Source organism: Heptranchias perlo, chromosome 1 (assembly GCF_035084215.1).
Source record: "Heptranchias perlo isolate sHepPer1 chromosome 1, sHepPer1.hap1, whole genome shotgun sequence".
Classification (NCBI taxonomy): domain Eukaryota; kingdom Metazoa; phylum Chordata; class Chondrichthyes; order Hexanchiformes; family Hexanchidae; genus Heptranchias; species Heptranchias perlo.
In genome coordinates this window covers 72,716,627-72,738,224 of record NC_090325.1, presented here as the reverse complement: position 1 = coordinate 72,738,224, position 21,598 = coordinate 72,716,627, and the positions used below count along the sequence as shown (strand labels likewise).

At 41.7% G+C, this 21,598-nt stretch overlaps 1 protein-coding gene across 1 annotated transcript in view; it reads left to right on the top strand.

Annotated features, from left to right (window-relative positions):
* Window positions 1–20,572, top strand: part of adamts6 (ADAM metallopeptidase with thrombospondin type 1 motif, 6) — a 240,192-nt gene extending 219,620 nt beyond the window's left edge. Inside the window, exons 22-25 of the mRNA XM_067995733.1 lie at window positions 4,518–4,722; window positions 12,227–12,403; window positions 17,715–17,871; window positions 19,967–20,572. Coding sequence (XP_067851834.1) covers window positions 4,518–4,722; window positions 12,227–12,403; window positions 17,715–17,871; window positions 19,967–20,076 — 649 coding nt within the window. The 3' untranslated portion in view covers window positions 20,077–20,572. The remainder of the gene's footprint in view (window positions 1–4,517; window positions 4,723–12,226; window positions 12,404–17,714; window positions 17,872–19,966) is intronic.
* The last annotated feature ends 1,026 nt before the right edge of the window (window positions 20,573–21,598 follow it).

Here is a 21,598-nt window from a genome sequence, read left to right as displayed (position 1 = left end):
CCTGCCCTTTCCCCGTAGCCCTGCAATTTTTTTCCATTCAAGTACTTATCCAGTTCCCTTTTGAAGGCCATGATTGAATCTGCCTCCACCACCCCCTCGGGCGGTCCATTCCAGATCCTAAACACTCGCTGTGTAAAAAGGTTTTCCTCATGTCACCTTTGGTTCTTTTGCCAATCACCTTAAATCTATGTCCTCTGGTCCTTGACCCTTCTGCCACTGGGAACAGTTTTTCTCTATCTACTCTGTCTAGACCCTTCATGATTTTGAATAACTCTATCAAATCTCCTCGCAACAGTCTCTGTTCCAAGGAGAACAACCCCAGCTTCTCCAGTCTATCCGCATAACTGAAGTCCCTCATCCCTGGAATCATTCGAGTAAATCTCTTCTGCAACCTTTCTAAGGCCTTCACATCTTTTCTGAAGTGCGGTGCTCACAACTGGACACAGTACTACAGTTGTGGCTGAACCAGTGTTTTATAAAGGTTCATCATGACTTCCATACTTTTGTACTCTGTGTCTCTATTCATAAAGCCCAGGATCCTGTATGCTTTTTTAACCACTTTCTTAACCTGCCCTGCCACCTTCAACGATTTGTGCACATATACCCCCAGATCTCTCTGTTCCTGTACCCCTTTTAGAATTGTGCCCTCTAGTTTATATTGCCTCTCCTCGGTCTTCCGACCGAAATGTATCACTTCGCAATTTTCTGCATTAAATTTCATCTGCCACGTGTCCGCCCATGCCACCAGCCTGTCTATATCCTCTTGAAGTCTATCACTATCCTCCTCACTGTTGACTACCGTTCCAAGTTTTGTGTCATCTGCAAATTTTGAAATTGTGCCCTGTACTCCCAAGTCCAAGTCATTAATATATATCAAGAAAAGCAATGGTCCCAGCACTGACCTCTGGGGAACACCACTGTACACCTCCATCCAGTCCGAAAAACAACCGTTCACCACTACTCTCTGTTCCCTGTCCCTTAGCTAATTCTGTATCCATGTTGCTACTGCCCCCTTTATTCCATGGGCCTCAATCTTGATGATAAGCCTACCTTGCGGCACTTTATCAAACGCCTTTTGAAAACCCATATACACCACATCAATTGCATTGCCCTCATCTACCCTCTCTGTTACCTCATCAAAAAACTCTATCAGGTTAGTTAAACACTATTTGCCTTTAACAAATCCGTGTTGGCTTTCCCTAATTAATCCACCCTCGTCCAAGTGACCGTTAATTCTGTCCTGGATTATCATTTCTAAAAGTTTACCCACCACTGAGGTTAAACTGACTGGCCTATAGTTGCTGGGTTTATCCTTACACCCTTTTTTGAACAAGGGTATAACATTTACATTTCTCCAGTCCTCTGGCACCACTCTCATTTCTATGGATGTTTGAAAGATTATGGCCAGTACCTCTGCAATTTCCACCCTTACTTCCCTCAGCAGCCTAGGATGCTTCTGATCTGGACCGGCTGACTTATCTACTTTAAGTACAGCTAGCCTTTCAAGTACCTCTTCTTTATCAATTTTTAGCCCATTCAGTATCTCAACTATACCTTCCTTTACTGAGACTCTGGCAGCATCTTCTTCCTTGGTAAAGACAGATGCAAAGTACTCATTTAGTACCTCGGCCATCCCCTCTGCCTCCATGAGTAGATCTCCTTTATGGTCCCTGATGGCCCCAGGCCTCCTCTTACTACCCGTTTACTGTTTACATGCCTGTAGAAGACATTTGGATTCCCTTTTATGTTGCCCACCAGTCTATTCTCATACTCTCTCTTTGCCCCTCTTATTTCCTTTTTCACTTCTCCTCTGAACTTTCTATATTCTGCCTGGTTCTCACTTGTATTATCAACCTGACATCTGTCATATGCCCCTTTTTTCCATTTCGTCTTACTCTCTATCTCCTTTGTCATCCAGGGAGCTCTGGCTTTAGTTGCCCTACCTTTCTGCCTTGTGGGAATGTGCCTAGACTGTACCCGGACCATCTCCTCCTTAAAGGCTGCCCACTGTTCAATTACAGTTTTGCCTGCCAATCTTTGATTCCAATTTACCTGGGCCAGATCTGTTCTCATCCCATTGAAATTGGTCCTCCTTCAATTGAGTATTTTTACTTTAGAGTGGTCAGAGTCCTTTTCCATCGCTATTCTAAACCTTATGATACTATGATCGCTGCTCCTTAAATGCTCTCCCACTGACACTTGCTCCACTTGGCCCGTCTCATTCCCTAGAACCAAGTCCAGCAATGCCTCCTTCCTCATTGGGCTGGAAACGTACTGGTTAAGAAAGTTATCCTGGACACATTTCAAAAATTCCTCTCCCTCTTTGCCCCTTATATTATTATTATTGTTATCCCAGTCTATATTTGGATAGCTGAAGTCCCCAGTTATCACTACTCTATGGCTTTTGCACCTCTCTGTAATTTCCCTGCACATTTACTCCTCTGTATCCTTCCCACTAGTTGGTGGCCTATAGAATACACCCAGAAGTGTAATGGCACCTCTTTTATTTCTTAACTCTAACCAAATAGATTTTGTCCTTGACCCCTCCAGGATACCCTCTCTGCAATATTCTCCTTAATCAATACTGCCACCCTCCCTCCCCCCTTTCTTTCCTTCCCTATCTTTCCTGAACACCTTGTATGTGAGGATTGCTTTAGAACTCAAAGAAAAGGAATGCAAAGTAATGTTCTTTGGTGTATTCTGGTATTTGGTAAAGAAGAGGGTTAATGAAGAAATTTAAGGATGTAAATAAGTGGCAGTGTGAATGTAATGCTACCTTTATAAGTAACTGGGAGTATTTCTGGGACAGTACAGGAGAGACAGCTTGCACCTAAACAAAGCAGGAACAATGAGACTTCCAAGGAACATGGAGACAGCTAGCAAGAATAATTTAAACCAGATAGGCAGGGGGGAAGGCAGAGAGGAAATTAGATCCCAGACAAGACTGATCACAGGGTGGAAGGTAGTCAACATACACATATGGGCACGCAAACTTAGAGACAAACAGGAGCCAGCTACCATGAACAGACAGACACAGGGCCAAGAAAGGAGGCAAATCTACAATTAAAATGTGTATACATGAATACTAGAAGCTTTGGATATGAGTTGCTGGAACTGGAGACTGTTGTAGCAGTAAGGAACACAATGTGATAAGAATATCAGAAACATGGTTGACTCTAGATCGTGGTAATGAATACAACATACAGGAGTATACAGTGTTCAGAAAATATGTAGCAGACAGGAAAGGGGGAAGTGTAGCCCTATATGTCAGAGACACATGGGAGGTTAATTAAGTTGATCCTGTGGGAGTTGAAAAGTTACAAAATGAACTCCTCTGGTTAGATATCTTCAATGTGAAAGACAAAACACACTAGGGTTATACTACAGACCACCAAGTCAGAACAAGAAAGAAGACAGTTTACTCTATTAAGACATAAGAAGGGTATATGTAAACAGGAAAGTTATTTTACTGGGCGATTTCAATAATTTGGTAATACCCAAGCAGTGCATGTCAAGAAAGCCATGAGAGACGGTGAACATATTGAATTTGTAATGGTATGGTAAGTGACCCAGAGAACATACATCATTAGGGGAGTGTGACCACAGAGTGACCAAGTTCGACGTGTACTGGGATCTAGAAATACGAAGGGCCAGGAGCAAGGTATTTAATTCTAAAATGGCTCATTTAAAAGCAATGAGGAAACAGCTTAAGCAAGTTGATTGGCAGGGCTTGTTCCACAACATTTCAGTAGATAAGTGGAATATACATACTGCTGAGCATGCAGGATAAACGCATGCCTAAGGTCAGCAAGCTTAGACTAAACAAGTATGACCCTAAATCAAAAGCAAAATAAAGAGGAAGAGCAACCTGTATAAATAATACAAGGAGAAAAGAGCTGACTGGAATGAACGTAGGAACTTGGAGAAACATATTAAAAAGGTGATCAGAGGGGCAAGGGAGAGACTTGGAGAAAAACACAGCCACAGACTATAACATAACAGTAAGATTTCTTTCAATACTTCAGCAGTAAGAGGGCAGTCAGAGAATTGGCAAGGACGATAAAAGATGCAAATGGGGCTGAAACAGAGGATGACCATAAGATAGTTAATATTCTGAATGATTGCTCCCCCCAAGTTTTCACAAGGGCAGACAGTTGCAAAATGTGGTGCCAATGTTCGAAAAGGGTGGCAAAGCAGATGCAGGAAACTACAGACCCATTAGTTTTACTTCAACACCAAGCAAAATAATGGAATTGATCACCAAGAGTACACTTGAGGATCATCTGTACAATAATAACCTAGTAAACAGCACTCAGCATGGATTCAGAAGAGGAAAATCCTGCCTGCCCAACCTTTTGGAGGAAGTGACCTCCCCAGTGAAATGTGGAAACCCAAGTGACCCGAGACTTCCAAAAAGCACTCTCGATAAAGTTCCACTCAAAAGGCACGATGGTTGAATGGCCTCCTTCTGTGCTGTAAGATTCTATGATCCTAAGCTTATCTTCTCTGACTTTCAGATGGTTTATTGGAGATTGGTCAGAATGCAGCAAAACATGCGATGGCGGAATGCGTATACGAACTGTATTGTGCATTAGGAAAATTGGACCCTCTGAGGAAGAAACCCTAGATGACAGCCACTGTCTAACACACAGGCCTATTGAGAAAGAGCCCTGTAACAACCAGTCCTGCCCACCACAGTGGGTTGCATTGGATTGGTCAGAGGTACAAACACCAGAGTGCTTCCTTACTTTTGCTATTTATGCTTATGTTGTTCGAAGATGTTGTGATTTTACTACATTTATTTTAATTACAAGTAAAAACTCCTGCTAGCTTAAGAAAAATAAAAACAAAAAATACCATTATGTTATTATTGCTGAGTAATGAGTCTCACATGTGCTTATTTTAGACCCTGAACGTTCTCTGCAGGGTGCTCAGTGAAAAGGACGATTTACGAGTGAACTTTCTATGGCTAAAAAACTTACTGTCATCTGATAGTCCGCATCAGTTATCAAAACATTTAGGAACCAATTTTCATATGTCTTGCAGGCATGTAATGGCATTTACAGATTTTTATGATGCAACTCTTACTTGTGTGCTTTCTTTTGCATTTGCCAAATATTTACAAAAATTGATTTTGAGCAAGCATATTATGTTTTCTGAGCATTGCCTCGCTGGCACTACAAAAGATGAGAGTCTCTTACAAAAATCCTACAGAAGCTGTTTGCTTTTTTTGTGTGTTTACCAAGATGAGGGATACTGGTTGTGGAGAAAAGCTCTTCACTTATCCCAAACAATTGCCTCAATCCCCACTTCAGCAGAGCAGCCCCAGTGAATTTTCTACTCCCTTCAGGAAATGTTTGGTAGTGAGATAGAAATCAGAAGCCCGTCTCAATATACTGTCACTGAATTTCCTCAGGGCTCCTGGTCTACTGGTGCCATTATTGGGGCAGACGGGGGGCTAGTGTGAGCGGAAATTGGGGGTTGGTGCTGTGTCTCTGCCCCATTTGCTCTATGCCGGGGGTTTCCTCAGGCGGAGGAGGGGAGGCATTTCTTTCATTTTCCTCCTTTCCAGGTGGCGGCAGAAAAAAAAGGTAAGACTGATGGGATGACTTCATACACCGGAATTCCCGCCAGTGCAATTCTGATTACCCCGATATACTATAGACCCACATGAAGGCGGCGGAAGTTGGGCCAACCAAAGCAGGAGAGGCCGGAATCTTTACGGCACCTGACCACAAAGGCTGACCTACCAGCCCGGGGCTTCAGCGGCTGTCTAACAATGCAATTTTCTGCCCTCTCACCTAGCGGGTGCCCCAGCTGCACTGGCACTGATGCAGGTGCCCGCCAACAGATTAGGCTTTTCAATTTCTGGTGCAGAAGAGGTCCCACTTCACCATTGTTGTGGTGGTGGAATTAGGATCACAAATTTTCAGCTCCACGGAACAGCGTGTATTTTTCAGAGTGATGTACGTCAAAAGATATATTTCTAAACTTAGATGAGTGTCCCATAACAGGTGTGATTTGACATGTCTTCCAGCCAGCCATGTTTACAGCCTCTTGAAGTAACTCTGAGAAACGCAGTCATAAGTATGTTCAGATGCATTTGTGAGCTGTACATGTGTTGTACAATGTTGGGATCTGAGCTGTGTTTATCCAATCGCTGATGGTCAAAGTTCAGTTTTTTAAAATATTGGAAAAAACAAATTAACATGGAGGCCTGCCTGATACTTAAATAATTTTTAAGCTAGTTCCCTACAATACAACAGTGACTACACTTCAAAAGTACCTCATTGGCTGTAAAATGCTTTGGGACGTCCTGAGGTCATGAAAGGCGCTATATATTTCTAAATACAGACTCACAGATATCAATCAGAGTTGAATGAGCTGAGCTGTGTCAGATTATGTGGTCAGTTTCCTTTAGGTCCCATCATATTTGGATTTTGTTCAGGTTGTTGCAGGGCACAGGCCTGGAGCCTGAGGTTATGGTTTAGAGTCCAAGACTGAAAGACTCTGCTCCTGGCATGGAGTCTCATTCAATGGGAGCACTGGTCGGAGAATAGAGCACAGAGGTCCATGCACTCGATTCATGGAATTCTAGATTTTCCGGTCATTGGGGTAGAATTTCTGCTGGGGTTCCGTTTTCTTCCATCATAACTTCAGCAGAAGATCAGCGAAGCCCCGGAGGAAAGGTATAAACACCCAATCATGCTATTTCGCTGGAGTTTCTACTGATTTTCTGCCGAGAGTACGGCTGGAGATCGGGAACACGTAATGCAATAATCATGGGCGATTTTAACTTTAACATAGATTGGACAAATCAGATTGGCAAAAATAGCCCTGAGGAGGAGTTCATAGAGTGTATTAGAGACTGTTTCTTAGACCAATACGTCGGGGAACCAATCAGGGAACAGGCCATTTTGGATCTGGTAATGGGTAACGAAACCGGATTAATTAATGATCTCAAAGTAAAGGATCCCTTGGGAAGCAGTGATCATAACATAATAGAATTTCACATCCAGTTTAAGAGCGAGGATCTTAGGTCTGAAACTACTGTATTAAACTTAAATAAGGGCAATTATAAAGGAATGAGGGCGGAATTGGCTAAAGTGGACTGGGTAAACAGATTAGATGGTATGATGGTGGATAAGCAGTTGCAAACATTTAAAAAGATATTTTATGACTCGCAACAAAAATATATCCTTGTGAGGAGGAAAGACTCCACAAAAAGGGTGAACCAACCATGGCTAACTAAGGAAGTAAAGGATGGTATCAGGTTAAAAGAAAAAGCATACAACATGGCAAAGATTACTGGTAAGCCCGAAGATTGGGAAAACTTTAAAAACCAGCAAAGGATGACTAAAAGAATAATAGAGGGAGAAAATAAATTATGAGAGTAAACTAGCAAGAAATATAAAAACTGACAGTAAAAGCTTCTACAAGTATATAAAAAGGAAGAGGGTAGCTAAAGTAAACATTGGTCCCTTAGAGGACGAGACTGGGGAAATAATAATGGAAAACAAGGAAATGGCAGAGGAATTGAACAGATATTTTGTATCTATCTTCACAGTAGAAGACACAAATAATATACCAATAATAGTAGAAAATCAAGGGGCAAAGGGGAGGGAGGAACTAAAAACAATCACTATCACTAGAGAAAAAGTACTAGGTAAACTAATGGGTCTAAAGGCTGACCAGTCCCTTGGACCTGATGGCTTGCATCCGAGGGTCTTAAAGGAAGTGGCTACAGAAATAGTGGATGCATTGGTTGTAATCTTCCAGAATTCACTAGATTCTGGAAAGGTCCCAGCGGATTGGAAAACCGCAAACGTAACACCCCTATTCAAGAAGGGAGTGAGAAAGAAAGCAGGTAACTATAGACCAGTTAGCCTAACATTTGTCATTGGGAAAATGCTAGAATCCATTATTGAGGAAGTAGTAGTAGGACATTTGGAGACTCATAATACAATCAAGGAGAGTCAACATGGTTTTATAAAGGGGAAATCGTGCCTGACAAATTTATTAGAGTTCTTTGAGGAAGTAACGGGCAGGATGGATAAAGGGGAACCAATGGATGCAGTATGTTTGGATTTCCAAAAGGCATTCGATAAGGTGCCACATAAAAGATTACTGCACAAGATAAGAGCTCATGGTGTTGGGGGTAATATACTGGCATGGATAGAGGACGGCTAACTAACAGAAAACAAAGAGTTGGGATAAAAGGGTCATTTTCAAAATAGCAATCTGTAACTAGTGGGGTGCCGCAGGGATCAGTGCTGGGGCCTCAACTATTTACAATATATATCAATGACTTGGATGAAGGAACTGAGTGTCGTGTAGCCAAATTTGTTGATGATACAAAGATAGGTGGAAAAGCAAGTTGCAATGAGGACACAAAGGGCTCGATGTTACCAGGGCTGCGGGTTCGTGGCGGGGGGGCCACGCGCCCGGCAAAATCAGTCTGCCCACAGCCCCCCCACCCCCCCCCGTGCGCGATCGCAGCCTAATTAGATCCACTTACCTGGTCTTCCGGGTTCCCCACTGCTGATCTGCGCGTCGGGCGGGCTGCGCATGCGCAGTAAGCTCTGTCAGCTGGAGAAGCTCTATTTAAAGGGGCAGTCCTCCACTGACAGATGCTGCAACAAATAGGAAAAATTACAGCATGGAGCAGCCCAGGGGGAAGGCTGCTCCCAGTTTAATGATGCCTCACTCCAGGTATCATTGGATGGGGTGAGGAGGAGGGGGAGGACAGAGTTCTTCCCCCCGGCGGGCGGGAGGAAGCGGCCTGCCCCTGCCACCAGGAAGGCCTGGCTCGAGGTGGCAGAGGAGGTCACCAGCACCACCAACATATCGCCCACCTGCATACAGTGCAGGAGGCGCTCCAATGACCTCAGTAGGTCAGCCAAAGTGAGTACACTTACTCATTCCCCTACACTCAATCTGCCACATCACCGCCCCCACCCCACATCTCCTTCTGCACTGCCAACACTACTCTGTCACATCACCCCTCACACCCATTCAAAGCTCATCCTCATCTTACCTGCACTTACTCACCTCGCCAGTACTCATCCCGCCACTACCACTCAACCCAATCCTCAAACAATCTCATGGCTCTATCTCATACTCACCCTCTCGTGCATCTCTTTCACAGTCAGCCTCACTCAACCTGCCACTACCCGTGCTGCAGCCACAGGGCATGCATCACATACGTGCAGTAGGCAGCGTAAGGCAAACGTGTCATGAGCATGAAGGGGATGCACAAGGTGTTTGAGGGTTTGTCATGGTTTTTATTTATATTGAATTTCTGACCAACTCACATTACATATTATATTGGCACCACTACTGCCACGTCTTTGCGAATCTTGTCTGGTTTGTGCAATAATGTCCTTTCCTGAGGATCACAATGAAGACCCACAACTGATGACACCCATTGTGTCACTGCAGAGTGGGTGTAGGTGTATTTGCAGGGCTCTTTTGTGCAGACGACTGAGAGACGTCGACGATGTCCCCGGTGGCACCCTGGAAGGATGCAGAGGAGAAGTTGTTGAGGGCAGTGGTGACTTTGACAGCGACAGGTAAGAAGATGGTGCTCGGGCCAACCGGAAGCAGCTCGGCATGAAGGAGGCTGCAGATGTCCACGACTACATGTCGAGTGACTTTCAGCCTCCATGTGCACTGCTGCTCAGAGAGGTCCAGGAAGCTGAGCCTCGGTCTGTGGACCCTGTGGCGAGGGTAGTGCCCTCTGCGATGCATCTCTCTTTGCGGTTGCCCTCCCTCCTGCTGTACAGGTGGATGTGTCACAGCGCTCTGTTGTGGAGCTCCACGTGTCAGAGGTGGACGACGTAGCTGGCGAGGCTGGTGATGCTGTTCACCCTCCAAGGAGGTCATGACTGCAGCTACAGCGCCCCCCATCCGTGAGATGTACATCTGAGGGGGTCCGCAAGGTCGGTACATATCTCTGGACACCGGGGTAAATGTACAAGTTTGTGAATTTTCTTGTCAGGAGGAGGGTGGTGGAGGCCAAACTTTGTCCCATGTGACAGAGTGGCCTCCTGCAATGGGTGAGGGTCTCCCCCCACCACCTGTCAAATGGACCTTTGCAGCTGCCAGGCTGACAGCTGCAACACGTCCATTTCAACTGGGAGTGTTTTCCCCAGTACCGGAAACAGTCTCAGTTGTCAATAAAATCCCACCCCTCCTCACATATTCACTTAATCAGGTCTGTTAATGACCTGAAATACCAAGATAAATATTGTTAAGTGGCACCCCGCCGGCTTTAATTGCCTGCGGGAGTCCCACATGCGGGGGCTGCGCGCGCACGTCGGCGCGTCTGTGGGGAACCCGGAAGTGGGCGGGTTGGAGCAGGGCTCTGAACCCGCTCCGAGATTCCCCGATTTTCGGAGCCCCCCCGCCAGGAACGCACCCGATAGCGGGTGCTAAAATGAAGCCCAAAGTGTCTGCAAAGGGATATTGACAGGTTAAGCGAATGGGCAAAAATTGGCAGATGGAATATAATGTGGGAAAATGTGAAGTCATCCACTTTGGGAGGAAAACTAAAAAAGCAAAATATTATTTGAATGGAGAAATACTACAAAATGCTGCGGTACAGAGAGATCTGGGTGCGCTCGTACATGAAACACAAAAAGTCAACATACAGGTGCAGCAGGTAATCCGGAAGGCAAATGGAATATTGGCCTTTATTTCTCGGGGGATGAAGTATAAAAGCAGGGAAGTCATGCTACAACTGTACAAGGTGCTGGTGAGACCAAACCTGGAGTACTGCGTACAGTTCTGGTGCTCTTATTTCAGGAAGGACATACTTGCATTGGAGGCAGTTCAGAGAAGGTTTACTAGGTTGATTCTGGGTATGGAAGGGTTGTCTTATGAGGAAAGATTGAACAGGTTGGGTCTATACTCATTGGAGTTTAGAAGAATGAGAGGCGATCTTATTGAAACATACAAGATTCTGAGGGGACTCGATAGGGTAGATGCTGAGAGGATGTTACCCCTCATGGGGGAATCTAAAACCAGGGGGCATAATCTCAGAATAAGGGGTCACTCGTTTAAGATAGAAATGAGGAGGAATTTCTTCTCCCAGAGGGTCGTGAATCTTTGGAATTCTTTACCCCAAAAAGCTGTAGAGGCTGAGTCATTGAATACATTCAAGGCTGAGTTAGACAAATTTTTGATCAGCAAGGGAGTCAAAGGATATGGGGAAAGGGCGGGAAAGTGGAGTTGAGGTAAAAATCAGATCAGCCATGATCTCATTGAATGGTGGAGCAGGCTCGAGGGGCCAAATGGCCTACTCCAGCTCCTATCTCTTATGGTCTCATGGTCTTATAACACCCCAAGAGAAATTATTGGCACTTGTGTGGTTATGGTGGTATTTCCTTTATGATGTTTTTACAAGGGTAGTGGAAGTTGTGGGGTGCTTGTGTGTTGTGTTCTGTTCTTTTGCCTCTCTTATCCTGAAGGCACTGACTGATGTTGGGCTGCTGTTCTACAGGCACTCCCGGCTCACTGGTACCTTGCCCAAGTGACGATTCATTGTGTATTCTAGATTGTGAATGACAGCAGCTATTTGACAATGGGGCAACAAAGCTGAGCTCTATCCTGTCATCACATGACTTCCACACACATGCACTCACTGGATAGTGATCAGAGCAGGAACCCTAGTTGATTTCCCTTCTCTAGCCAAGGAGCATGGAGACCGATTGTAGTCACCCTAGTGTCATCCTAGTTGAAATCAGGAAACTCAGATAAGACCAGGAATCAAACTCGGGACCTTCCTGGTCTCTCTCGTTCAATACTAAACCAAGCAGTGCCATCGGGAGAGCATTTTTCCCTCATTTGTTGCAACATCAACATTTATTTCGCCAGTCGATCACAGTGACAGTTGCAACACCAAATTTGTTCACATGTAATAGTTAGCTTGTGAATATTGAAAGCATTTTCATGGTTGGTATCTCACTACTTACAAGACCATAGCCATTGTATAAATATTTATGCCAATATTTATGAAACAAAAATGAAGATTTTTCAAATTCTTTAAAAGCTACATTAGTTTGCTCTCAAGCTATATCACTCTCTGCACAGTACTGATGTCATCCCATTCTGGAGTGCAAACATTGCAACATGTGGCACAAGTTGGAAAAGCTTGTTAGTTTTTTAAAACTGTTGAAACCTGTGACCACTGATAAACTAAGATGAATTCCTCCCTCTTCTGCAGTGTACTCCAAAATGTGGCCCGGGATTTAAGCATCGAATTGTTTTGTGCAAGAGCAGCGACCTGAGCAAGACTTTCCCACCCTCCCATTGCTCAAATGAAAGCAAGCCCCCAGTCCGGATTCGCTGTAGCCTAGGGCGGTGCCCACCCCCTCGTTGGGTCACTGGAGAATGGGGCCTGGTAAGTTGGCACTATTTTAACTTGCACTATTCTAAATTTTTACTCATAGATGCCTGGTGGTTTTAGGTGTTCAAACTAATATGAGCTGCATTTGATACAAGGACTTAATTGGGTCTGAATTGTCCATCATATTCTTCAGGTTGTATTAATTTATCATCATATTATCCATTCATATTTTTTCTTTACTTATGCTAACCAAAATCATAAGAGTATTGACACTTGAACTAAATTGGAGATGGTTGATTTGAGTATTGTAACTTCCAACTGGTAATGAGCAACTATAATTAATAATAACTGACCTATTTAAACTATTCTAACAGTAAAAACATTAATAATTGAATCTGTCACCATTTGGTTACCCATACCCTGAAACAATTTGCTTTTAGTAGAGGTACTAAATTGAGATTACAATTATAAATTGAGATTGATTTATTAAAATTATTAAAGCTATCTCCAGGAGTTTGAATGTAAAGCAGATTTTGGTAGAGATAATTGCTTACCATTACATGGAATCTACAGCACAGAAACAGGCCATTCAGTCCACATGGTCTATGTTAGTATTAATACTCCACATGAGCCTCCCTGCCCACCGTATCCCTCTATTCCCTTCTCCCTCATGTATGCATCAAGCCTCCTCTTAAATGTGTCAATGCTATCTGCTTCAACTACTTCATGTGGCAGCGAGTTCCACATTCTCACCACTCTCTGTGTAAAGTTTGTATTTTTTATTGAACTAATTTTTACCCACAGGCAGTAGATCTGTTTCAATCTTTTTGTACAAGTGCTAAATAAGATTTTTGGTCAAATCAGTTTATCTTTTGGTGGCACAGCAGAAACATGAGAAGCTTCTATTAATGAGATGTGGATCTGTGTGTAATGCTTGTAACTCAAGGAGTGTTGACATTCATTCCATAACACAAAATATTTGCATATTTATATCTGCCACAAAAAGTATTTTCCACAAAGGAGATGATGTTCTTATGGTTACATGTTTTTTCTTCTCTTAAGTACATTATAACCCTTTTTTATCTTGGTAGATGACCAGTCGCAGATCGAAGCTCCCTTTACTTTGCTGCAGCAATGTGCTTTAACTGCTCACCTCCCCCCCCCCCAAAAAAAAAGTACTAACTAATGCACCAGTGCCAATTTTTTGGGGGAACGAATTGAATATTTGCACTCATCAATGATAGCGATATAAATCTTCAATAATGAAAGACTTTTTATTTTGGACACCAGTTGTTAGCATCGAGCATTTTCTTTTGGTATAGAAAGGATCAGATGGAGATTAAACCTCCCTCTGCCCTGGCTCAAATATATGCTTCAAGCCTAACCTCAGCAAAGCATTCCCCACTATACCATTGTGAATTTTTTCCCTTCTCACACTAGCCATCCCATCCATTTTCTAAGTGAAATTATTTTATTTGGTGGCCATTTTTATCTATTATGGGCAGTTTTCTACTGTGGACCTGTGCCCATTAAGAACTGCTGATGCATGACATGGCCACATGAAGTACCTACCCCATTACAGAGGAATTCAGAAGCACCATCACATAAAGTGGGATGTCATCCTACAGAACAAATTCCAGGAATTAAGTCAATTGATTTGGCCCAATCCTTTGCATCCCTTTCCAGTGACACTAATAAGTGGTTATGATAGCCTAATGGTTAGATTGGCAACCTAGAGGTCATTTAGTTCAACTTCCACCATGGCAAGTTGCAAAATTAAATTCAATAAATCTGGTCATTTGTAGGCACCATGAAAGCTGCTAGATTGTTGTAAAAACTCAACTGATTCCCTAATGACCTTCATGGAAGGGAATTTGCTGCCCCTACTCAGTCTGGCCTACAATATGTGTTTCCAGTCCCATACTATGTAGTTGATTCCTAATATCCTCAGGCAACTGGCAATGACCAGTAAATGCTGCCTTGCCAGCATTGCCCACATCCCAAGAACAAATAAAACAAATCTCTATCCTTTGACTTGTTCATTATTACACTTAATTGGTGTCAGCCAGTCCCAAACTACAATCCAGCATAGCGCATTTCAATATGTGTCATTCTCCTGTATCAGGCTCTGAAACCCAGACTGAGGAACAAGACATCAATACTGAAAGAGTCTGACCACAATCCTAAAATCAATACCAAGGAGTCTGTATCCTCAAATCAGAGACCACATTCCAAGTGCAACTTATGTTGCCATTTTGACCAGTTTGCCTTTTCATTATAGGAAACATAGGAACAGGAGGAGGCCATTCAGCCCCCCCGTGCCAGATCTGCCATTTGATAAGATCATGGCTGATCTGTGATCTAACTCCATATACCTGCCTTTGGCTCATATCCCTTAATACCTTTGGTTGGCAAAAAGCTATCTATCTCAGATTTAAATTGAGCAATTGAGCTAGTATCAATTGCTGTTTGCAGAAGAGAATTCCAAACTTCTACCACCCTTTGTGTGTAGAAATGTTTTGTAATCTCACTCCTGAAAGGTCTGGCTCTAATTTTTAGACTGTGCCCCCACTCCTAGAATCCCCAACCAGTGGAAATAGTTTCTCTCTATCTACCCTATCTGTTCCCCTTAATATCTTATAAACTTCGAAAAGATCACCCCTTATCCTTCTAAACTCCAGAGAACACAACCTCAATTTGTGTAATCTCTCCTCGTAACTTAACCCTTGAAGTCCGGGTATCATTCTAGTAAACCTACGCTGCACTCCCTCCAAGGCCAATATGTCCTTCCGAAGGTGCGGTGCCCAGAACTGCTCACAGTACTCCAGGTGCGGTCTAACCAGGGTTTTGTATAGCTGCAGCGTAACTTCTGCCCCCTTGTACTCCAGTCCTCCAGATATAAGAGACAGCATTCCATTAGCCTTCTTGATTATTTTCTGCACCTGTTCATGACACTTCAATGATTTATGTACCTGAACCCCTAAGTCCCTTTGGACATCCACTGTTTTTAACCTTTTACCATTTAGAAAGTACCCTGTTCTATCCTTTTTTGATCCAAAGTGGATGACCTCACATTTGTTTACATTGAATTCCATTTGCCACAGTTTTGCCCATTCACCTAATCGATCAATATCACTTTGTAATTTTATGTTTTGATCTACACTGCTTACAATGCCACCAATCTTTGTGTCATCGGCAAACTTAGATATGAGACTCTCTATGCCTTCATCTAAGTCGTTAATAAATATTGTGAATAATTGAGGCCCCAAGACAGATCCCTGCAGGACTCCACTAGTCACATCCTGCCAATGTGATTACCTACCCAATATCCCTACTCTCTGTCGCCTTTCGCTCAGCCAACTTCCTAACCAAGTCCGTACTTTTCCCTCGATTCCATGGGCTTCTAACTTAGCTAACAGTCTCTTATGTGGGACCTTGTCAAATGCCTTCTGGAAGTCCATATAAATAACACCCATTGACATTCCCCTGGCCACTACTTTAGTCACCTCTTCAAAAAATTCAATCAGGTTTGTCAGGCACGACCTACCTTTCACAAATCCATGCTGGATCTCTCTGATTAACTGAAAATTCTCGAGGTGTTCAGTCACCCTATCCTTAATTATAGACTCCAGCATTTCCCCCACAACAGATTTTAGGCTAACTGGTCTCTAATTCCCTGGTTTCCCTCTCTCTCCTTTCTTAAAAAGCGGAGTGACATGTGCAATTTTCCAATCTAGAGGGACAGTTCCTGAATCTAGAGAACTTTGAAAGATTATTGTTAGGGCATCTGCAATGTGCTCACCTACTTCCTTTAAAACCCTGGGATGGAAGCCATCTGGTCCTGGGAATTTGTCACTCTTTAGTGCTATTATTTTCTTCATTACTGTTGCTTTACTTATGTTAATTTTATTGAGTCCCTGTCCCCGATTCAATATTAGTTTTCTTGGGATTTCCGGCATGCTATCCTCTTTTTCTACTGTAAATACTGACTCAAAGTAATTATTCAACATGTCCGCCATTTCCCCATTGTCAATGACAATATCCCCACTTTCAGTTTTTAAGGGGCCAACACTGCTCCTGACCACCCTCTTTTTCCTAATATAACTATAAAAGTTCTTCGTATTGGTTTTGATATCCCTTGCAAGTTTCTTTTCATACTCTTTTTTTGTAGCTCTTACTATCAGTTTTGTGACTCTTTGTTGATCTTTGTATCTTTCCCATTCGCCAGGATCTGTGCCATTTTTTGCCTTATTGTATGCCCTTTCCTTATGTCTTATACTGTCCCTTACCTCTTTAGTTATCCACGGCTGTTTTTTTTGCAAGTAGAGTTCTTGCCCCTCAGGGGTATAAACTGATTCTGTATCATGTTAAATGTTTCTTTAAACATTTCCCACTGATCATCAATCGTTTTACCCATTAACAGATTTGCCTAGTTTACTGTGGACAGTCTCTGTCTCATCCCATTGAAGTCAGCCTTACCAAGTCTAGAATCTTAGCAGCTTATTCACTTTTTTCCCTTTCAAACACTACATTAAACTCGATCATATTATGATCGCTATTGGATAGATGTTCGCGCACAGTTAAGCTGTTAACTAAATCTGGTTCATTACTCATTACTAAATCTAGTATGGCTTGCCCCCTTGTTGCCTCTTGGACATACTGCTATAGAAAACTATCCCGGACACACTCAAGAAATTCACTACCTTTCTGACAGTTGCTAGTCTGCTTTTCTCAATCTATGTGAAGGTTAAAGTCCCCCATTAAGACCACTATGCCTTTTTTACACGCTTGTCTAATCTCTGCATTTATACAATCTAGCACTTCAGAGCTGCTGCCAGGGGTCCTATACACACCTTATATTTTAAGGAATCAAAAAATAAACTGAATTTCTGGGTCAAAAAGTATTACAATCTAATACAAATGAGTTTGGTACACACCACACTGACTTTATTCTCTTAGAAGTTTGCAGTAGTAAGTGGAGTCTCTCCAGTGTATCGTTGATTTATATTGAATAATATATTTTAATGCAACTTTAAGGACAAATTATGGAAATACATCATCCAATATATTTTCCGTCATTTGTGCCAGAGTGTCATTGAGTACAAGGGACATCTGTTCATCCCTGACATCGAACATTGTTATAAGTAGCCAATGGGGGTTATAAAATTTTAAGGAGCCAAAACCCCATGTAATCTATCACAAGTCAATCGATTGACCACTAAAGTGCCTCTTTAGAATAAAAAAAAAATGACTTTTAAGGGCTGCACGAAGACCGCTGGCCACGCTGCGGTATGTTTTCATTATCTACTTGCCGTGTACGAATGTTAAACAGTCAACATGCATTTTTGTTCCTTATTTATTGCAGTGTTCTGCACAGTGTGGTCTTGGCCAGCAGATGAGGACAGTCCAGTGTCTCTCATATACTGGTCAACCATCCAGCGAGTGTCCTGAAACCCTTCGACCACCCTCAATGCAACAGTGTAAGAGCAAATGTGATGCTACTCCCATCACCAATGCAGAAGGTAGGTACTTAAAAAGTACACAGTTGAATTGGATGGCATTTCAGGAATTACACTTTTAGAATCTCTTCAGTTTGAATTGTTTCAGGTATTTTTATGTGTGATTTCTCTTGTAAGAGATACTGGAACTTTTAAATTGGTCCAGTATAGTGTGTTGCTTGCTGGTTAGAATGTGTGGATCTCTTAGTTGTGCCAAAAGAATTTCTGCCAAGTGAAAACCATGGAATTTGAAAACATTGGGCTTTTCCTAAGTGCTGTTTCAAAAGGAAACAAATTTGCAGATCAAGCTTACATATTATTTTGCAAAGAAACAGCAGATTTATGTCCATTAACGTAGGCTTTTTATTCCAAATGTCAAATGGCAAAAATGAGTTCATTGTACTGGTAAAGGTCAGTCCATTCAAGAATTTAATTAGTTGACATTTTCTTTGACATACACAATTTTGATGGATAATTTCACCATATAATTATAAATAATCCCCAGATTTTAGCAACCAGAAATATGAAAAATCAGAACCTACCATCCTAGACACATGCTGGGTTGCTGTTTTAAAAAGACAATCTGAACAAGTGTTTTGTTCTAATTTTGAACTACTTGCAAAGCCTGCTTCTTCAGCACTCCATGTTTAGTGTCAGATATGGTACTTGGTTTGGAAGCAGATCGGGCAGTTGCAAATAGTCAAAATAAGTTCCTTGCAATAAATCACTTTTTAAAAAAAAATCTTTTTTTGAGGAAACGTATGTATGTTTTCTCAATTGCTGACAGAAGTGAGGCTGCGTTTAGCGGAACAATTTCAAACAATTGTGAAAGTTTACACCAATGAAAGACGTGATGTCGAACTCAGCATCTGTTTGGGTTCTTGTGTTGTGCTTTTTGAATTACGTATTTTTTTGAAGCCAGACTTTGAAGGATTGCTTCTGTTAAGTGTAATGTTACATTTGCTGTTGAGACTATACTATAGTACAAACACCAACTGTCCAGCCTGAACTATAGTGTATGAAATACAGTTCTGTCCCATTTCTTTTAAAGTGCGTGTGTGGTTGCAGGATCCAGACAGTCCAAGGTCATCTGAAACTTGAACCAAAATGCCATTTTAATCATTTTTCATGCAGTTTCAAGTTTCCTTGTAGTTCATGTAGCGTGTTCATGCACCTCTCACAGTAGCTACAAGTACTTTGTCATTTGGTATTTATTGTTTTGACCGTAACGTATATCCTTGGTGTATTCCACATCTGTAAATCAAGAGGTGGATATTCCTTACGGTTCATTGATTCCAGACTAAGTATTCTTTTAACCAATGGTTAGGCAAGTTCCATGGAGAATGTTCCACTCATGGTTATGGTACATTTTTCAAAAGTAAATCATAAAACAAAAGATAAACCATGATGTAGGAAATCTAATGTAAAAACTGAAGATGCTGGAAATAAACAGCAGCAGCTAGCATCTGAAAGAGAAAGACAGGTTAATGTTTTGGATGGGATCCTTTATCAGCTTATAAAGCTTTTTTTTGTTAGGGAGAAGTTAATTTTGACATTATTTTATGGTTTATGTTGTATTCTGACCAATGATGAAAATTTAATGTCATTTTAAAGGGGAATCAATTTAATCTGGTTGGACAAAGCCAAATATCATATACAAAAAACATGTTTTAGATTGTTTTCAGAAACTCTAATATGAAGCTTGTGTATGTTGATCAAGCAGCTGTTCTCATAGCAACAAATTATAGGGTAAATTCCATTGGGGACCTGCGCTCGACCGGAACACGGTTCGGAGAGTCAGAGCAAGAATGTTGTAACCCTATCTCCGACCTGTGCTCCCTTTAAGCGGGCTCCTCACAAGGAGTACAGGATCAGAGAATTTATCCACATGTGTACCACATGAATGATATGAAAATGCAACATAAAGTTTTTTTTAAATGGCTTACAAACTGGAAATAAAAAAAACAAATGGAGCAAATGACACAGCAGTTCAACAAAGATTTGCTTCATCCATCTGGAGGATAAGTGGGGTACTTCCAGTAGAGGCATGTACGTCTTGAAAGTGAGTCATATCAGTTTCATTGCCTTACTCAGTGCTGTCAATTCTTTTACTTCATAGAATGCAAAGATGTGAACAAAGTGGCTTACTGCCCACTGGTGCTGAAGTTCAAGTTCTGCAGCAGAGCGTACTTTAGACAGATGTGCTGTAAGACCTGCCAAGGACACTGACCCAAAGCAAGCCTCGTTAATTCTATCATGGAAAACGTGCCTGCCCTGAATTCACACAAAGGAATGGGATTTGATGTCCCACAAACTCTTTACCCTGTGGAAAATGTAACCACTGGTCAGCTTCAGCTGACAATAATTTGCTGTTATTTTAACTTCTGTGAAGTGGGATTTTTTTTTAAACAAAAGTGCTGGACACAGAGAGGAGGAGATGCCAGTTCTAAGTTTTCTGCTCTGCAACATGCAAAACACTCAGCTGTTACAGAACATGCATGTTCACTTGAACAAATTGAATAGTTGGTTCATCTCCAGGGACCAGGAAGTTAATGTAATATATATTGGACCTAAATAAGAGAGAGAACAGTTCATATATGTTCAAAAGCTGATAAAGCAGGAAATAATAATAATTATCTGAGCTTGCCTAGCTGTATAAAAACTCCAAAAGATATGATGTTTTCAACACACTTCAAAAACATTGCAATTATTTATCTCACTCAACGGTGACCAAAAAAGATTTATAGTATCAACTGATAAGTTATTTTAAAAAAAGGAACCAAAAATGGAACAGATTTCTTCTGTATTTTGTGCTAAATTTCTAGTACCTTCTGCTGAAATTCCTATTTTCAAGGTTACATGGTTAAAAGAAAAATTATACACCAACACTGGAATTCTCGATCAGGAGAATTACTCCATTGAATAAATTAAAGTGAAATGAAACATTTGTCCGGTAGGGATACAGGAGTGCATCAAAATCAATGAAGGTTTCTTGTAGCCAGCTGCAGTTGAAAGTTCAAATTAAGGCTTGTTGACAAAATAATTTTAACACCATTCTATTCACTAGAATTTTTCTTATAAAATAAAAGGGAAACGCAGATCTTTCTGTTGAAGCCATTGTGAAATAAGGGGAGGCAGAGATCACGTACTCGAGCACTGCTCTGCCAGTGTAAATGATGCCTACAGCTTGAATTGTACCACTCTAACCGCCTTTGTTTACGCCACGGGTTTTGGTGTGGCCTCGACCACACAGGCATCCAGTTTGTTAAACCAGGCTCCATTCAAGCAGTTCTAGTCAAGACCACCATGCTAGGCATGATGCAAAGACAGACTATCTACTTTGAAATGAGGTACACCTTTCAGCAAAGCTTGTAATAAAAAAAGGAAAAAAATGCTCCAGATGCTCTTCTGTTTTGAAAGGGGAAACACCTGTTTCAAAATCATTTCTGTGCTGCTAAACAGATAAATGCAGCCAAATAATATTTGCAAAAGAGAAAATATAAATGATGTTAGAATATTTAGGTAGCACTACTCTCACTAGGAATATTAAGCAATACATTACTTTTAGATTTGACATTCTATTGTTATCTTAATAATATTTAAATGTGAAACCACATAGTATTTCTACACTAAAGCTAAAAACAGATATGATTCCAAAGCCCAGTGCGAGCAGAGTAAATGGCCTAGCTTGATTAAAGACTCAATATTGAGATAATAAAAGAGGATACTTGTTCATATTCCTATAGTACTT